A 3,567-nucleotide genomic window follows, 5' to 3' on the forward strand; every position below is an offset into this window, starting at 1 on the left:
ATTTGGTGTAATATTGATAAATATTTTAGATATTTCACAATAACTTACAAATTCGTCAAAACACAGCTGATTTTAACAGCCACTGTTAACAAATAGACACCATCAAGTGTGCTCACAAGTTAGTTTAACTGGTTGCAGCTTTACTTGGTTACCAAACGCGTTACTCCAATTCGTGAACAAATTCAATATAACAAATTTATTTTTTATATTTTGCTTTTTATTTTAAAAAGTAAATAATACGATTTATTAGTTGATTATTGTTTTTAATTATAACTGGGTAATGTAAAATTTTCTTACAATAGCTGCGTTTCAGCAAACATGATCCGCTCAATGATCTGGATCATCTTTGCTGAAACGATAAGGATCACGTTTGAAAATAATTGGCAACGCATGAATTATGCCAGTTGGGTTTGTGTTCAAAATTTTTTGATTTGTGTGAATAATTTTGGCGCGAAAAAAATAAGTGAGGAAATTTTGAATACAAAAAATCTAAAAAATAGAAAAAAAATAAAATCTGTTGAAATGTCTGAAGTATTAAATGTAAGTTTTTATTTAGTATTTACTTAAAAAGTTAAATTTAATTCTATAGTAAATAAATGAAAATTGCAGATTTTATTAGAATTATCAAGCAAAACTGACTCCTCCATTTTCTTTTTAAACACTAGTCCAAGTTTATTAAGCTCAGGGGATGAAGTGCATCAGCATGGATATAGTGGAAATTTTGTGGAAACGATCAATAATTTTTCCGTTAAAGACTATTTGATTGGTATTTGCGCATAAAATATACAATTGCTATATATTAATTATGTTTCATATTTTAATAGATTTGTTAATAAAATCCAATCAGCAAATACAAAATAACCGTGATGATCACAATCGGACGAGAGCAATGAAGGAATTTTACATATTTTTGTGGTATATGGCAAATATGAATACTTTTTGCGAATTTGGTATTTGTTTTGGCATACCAATAGCTTCTGTATGGAGAACTAGTGTTTAGCGTATATTAATTGGACACTAATTTATAAAATACGCTCTTGCTAATAATGCAAAAGTGGAAGCTTCGAAAAAATTCCCGTTCGTATTGGTTGCATAAACCGTATACATGTAAAAATAAATGCACCAAACCATAGCAAATAGGATTATTTCAAAAGGAAGCATGACTGGCTTAATCTTGCAGGCAGTTTGTGATGAAAATGGTTTTTTTTATAAACGTGTATGTTGGAGAGCCTGGTTCCTTATGCATTGTTCTGTTTTAATTAAATAAATATATTCAACTTAATTTATATATATTCATTTCAAACTAATTGATTTTAATAAATTATCAAGCAACACTTTTTCAAAAATAATAAAACGTAAATAAATAAAGTAATAATTTTTGTTATAGTAATAGTTAAAGCATTACTTTAAACAAGGAAATAAATAATAATGACATATTAAATAAATAAGTACATAAAATAAATAATAAATAAATAAAATCAATAATAAATAAATATAAATGTAGATTTGTTTATAATTTTACTGCACCGTTGCATCGCATTGCCAACCTCATTTGCATTAAAATGCGTTCCACTTTTATCTTTTACATACATTCCACATTGAACCAGAAAGTGAACCAGATCAATTGCTGGTTCACCCCATTGTTTTTGTTTTACATGTAAAATTGAGCGGATCATGTTTGCTGAAACACAGCTAATATAAAAATTCTAATTATCTGTTCAAATCAATAAACAAAAAACAAACAAAATTTTAGTCACAAAAAAAAAACACCAAAAAGATTGTAAACAAACTCTCGTCAAAATACATAAACAAAAACTATCAAAACTTCAGTGAATCCAGAATTATCCCCAAAAAAGTGGCAAGAACATAATTTACACTGCTTCATTTAACTACATATCAAAAAAAATTTAACAAATGTGTCTTTATTAATATATTACTTAATTTAATTATATTGATGAAGAAGTATGCAACGAATTTGGTGCTGAAAAAAAAATTGAATACTACATTAAGACACAAAGCTAAATTCATTAATGCATGTAGTAAAAAAATAGAAAGAAATAAATTTGTGATACGATCTGTCCAAAAATTTTAGATAAAATTTATTTTGTTACTTTCAGTTTCTTTTAATTGATTTTTCTATATGTTTAAGAACGTAGAAACTTTAAATAATTACGCAAGTTTTGGTAATACTATTCTAGTCCATATATAAAGAACTTTATGTAAATAGAAATTTAGAAATATTGGGGTAATAAAAATACAAAATTTGAATTTCTTTGTTAATTTTAATGCTTAATAACCGCCATTGTAAATCTCTTTCAGATGAATCCTTACCAGTTCAACGGTTACACGGCGTCTTTTAGAATGTCTGTAAGGGAGTCGCAACTTGTCTAGTAATCGGTGAAAGTGCAGAGAGTATACATATCTAATTTATTAATAACTTTATCAAAATTATGTTTTGAGTTTGAATTTCCATTACTTCGAAACATTCGTCTCTTTGACTTAAATTTAAACTATCATGTTTATGTTTTTATCCGTCTCTATGTACTTGTATTGTCGCTTCAGTAGATTCCTGATTACGCAGTTGTTGTCTATATTCATCCAATTCCTGCATGCGGTAGGTTCCAAGATTTACTTGCATCATTAAAGTTTCCATGATGCGCTCATTTTTAAGAGATTTTGAAGGAAGTACTACAGTCAGCAGTTCACTCGGCGATATGCGACACAAGTTAAGGTCTCGTGTTAAACGTTCCATGATGCATTCAAATTCGAATTGTGTATCCTTGTTTGGATGATTTTTTAATTTAATTACTTTATTACGTGCCCATGCTAACATTGCTTCAAATTTTCTAATTTCAGGTGCTTGTAATTCCCTGCACATTATCATTTGAACCATTGATTCGGAGAGATTTAAAAACTCTGGACATTTGAATAGCGCATGTGCTTTATTTTCTACAAAAGAAAGTATCATGTTGACTAGTTCAGAAGCCGATGTATATCGCCAATAATAATTCTCCAGTGAAATTAACATTGGACAGACAACTTCTATTCTTAAAAACTGCTTACAGTGATGAAAACAAGCTTGCAATAGTTCTGGTAAATCATAGTGTTCAGCAGCACAAAGTAAACCTAAAATTAAATAAAAATATTTTTAACTAAATTAATGAGAAAACTTGTTCTAATGAATAGTTTTTTAGTCTGAACTAATTGATATAATACTTTCTAAAATTGTTAAGGTAAATGATATTTAGATAACTCATATCAACTTGAAGGTTTAATATAATAACAAATTTCGACTGTCATAAAAAAATATTTGATGAATTGAAGTTTATTTTCCTTGTTCATTGTAATAACCTTTTGATCATATCAGAAAATAGGAGTTCGGAAAGTGGTGCACAAAATCGCACACTGCACTGTGCGAGTGGAAATTATTTTTAAAATATGCACACGCACGCACTCAAATTTGTTGTATGGTTTCAAATTTCACATCGCACAAAGCGATGATTGTGCACACAGATTCGTGCACACACATTTGTGCTGTGCGACTGACTTAAAAAAATGTGCACAATC

At 28.5% G+C, this 3,567-nt stretch overlaps 1 protein-coding gene across 1 annotated transcript; it reads right to left on the reverse strand.

Annotated features, from left to right (window-relative positions):
• Positions 1 to 2,178: 2,178 nt before the first annotated feature.
• LOC119663460 (serine-enriched protein-like) lies at positions 2,179 to 3,126 on the reverse strand (the record flags this gene model as incomplete). The annotated part of the gene is given in 1 exon segment (XM_038073064.1): positions 2,179 to 3,126. A coding segment is annotated over 1 exon segment (599 nt), but the record flags the coding sequence as incomplete, so codon positions are not given.
• Positions 3,127 to 3,567: the final 441 nt, after the last annotated feature.

This window comes from Teleopsis dalmanni, unplaced genomic scaffold (assembly GCF_002237135.1).
Source record: "Teleopsis dalmanni isolate 2A unplaced genomic scaffold, ASM223713v2 unscaffolded_contig_0429, whole genome shotgun sequence".
NCBI lineage: Eukaryota > Metazoa > Arthropoda > Insecta > Diptera > Diopsidae > Teleopsis > Teleopsis dalmanni.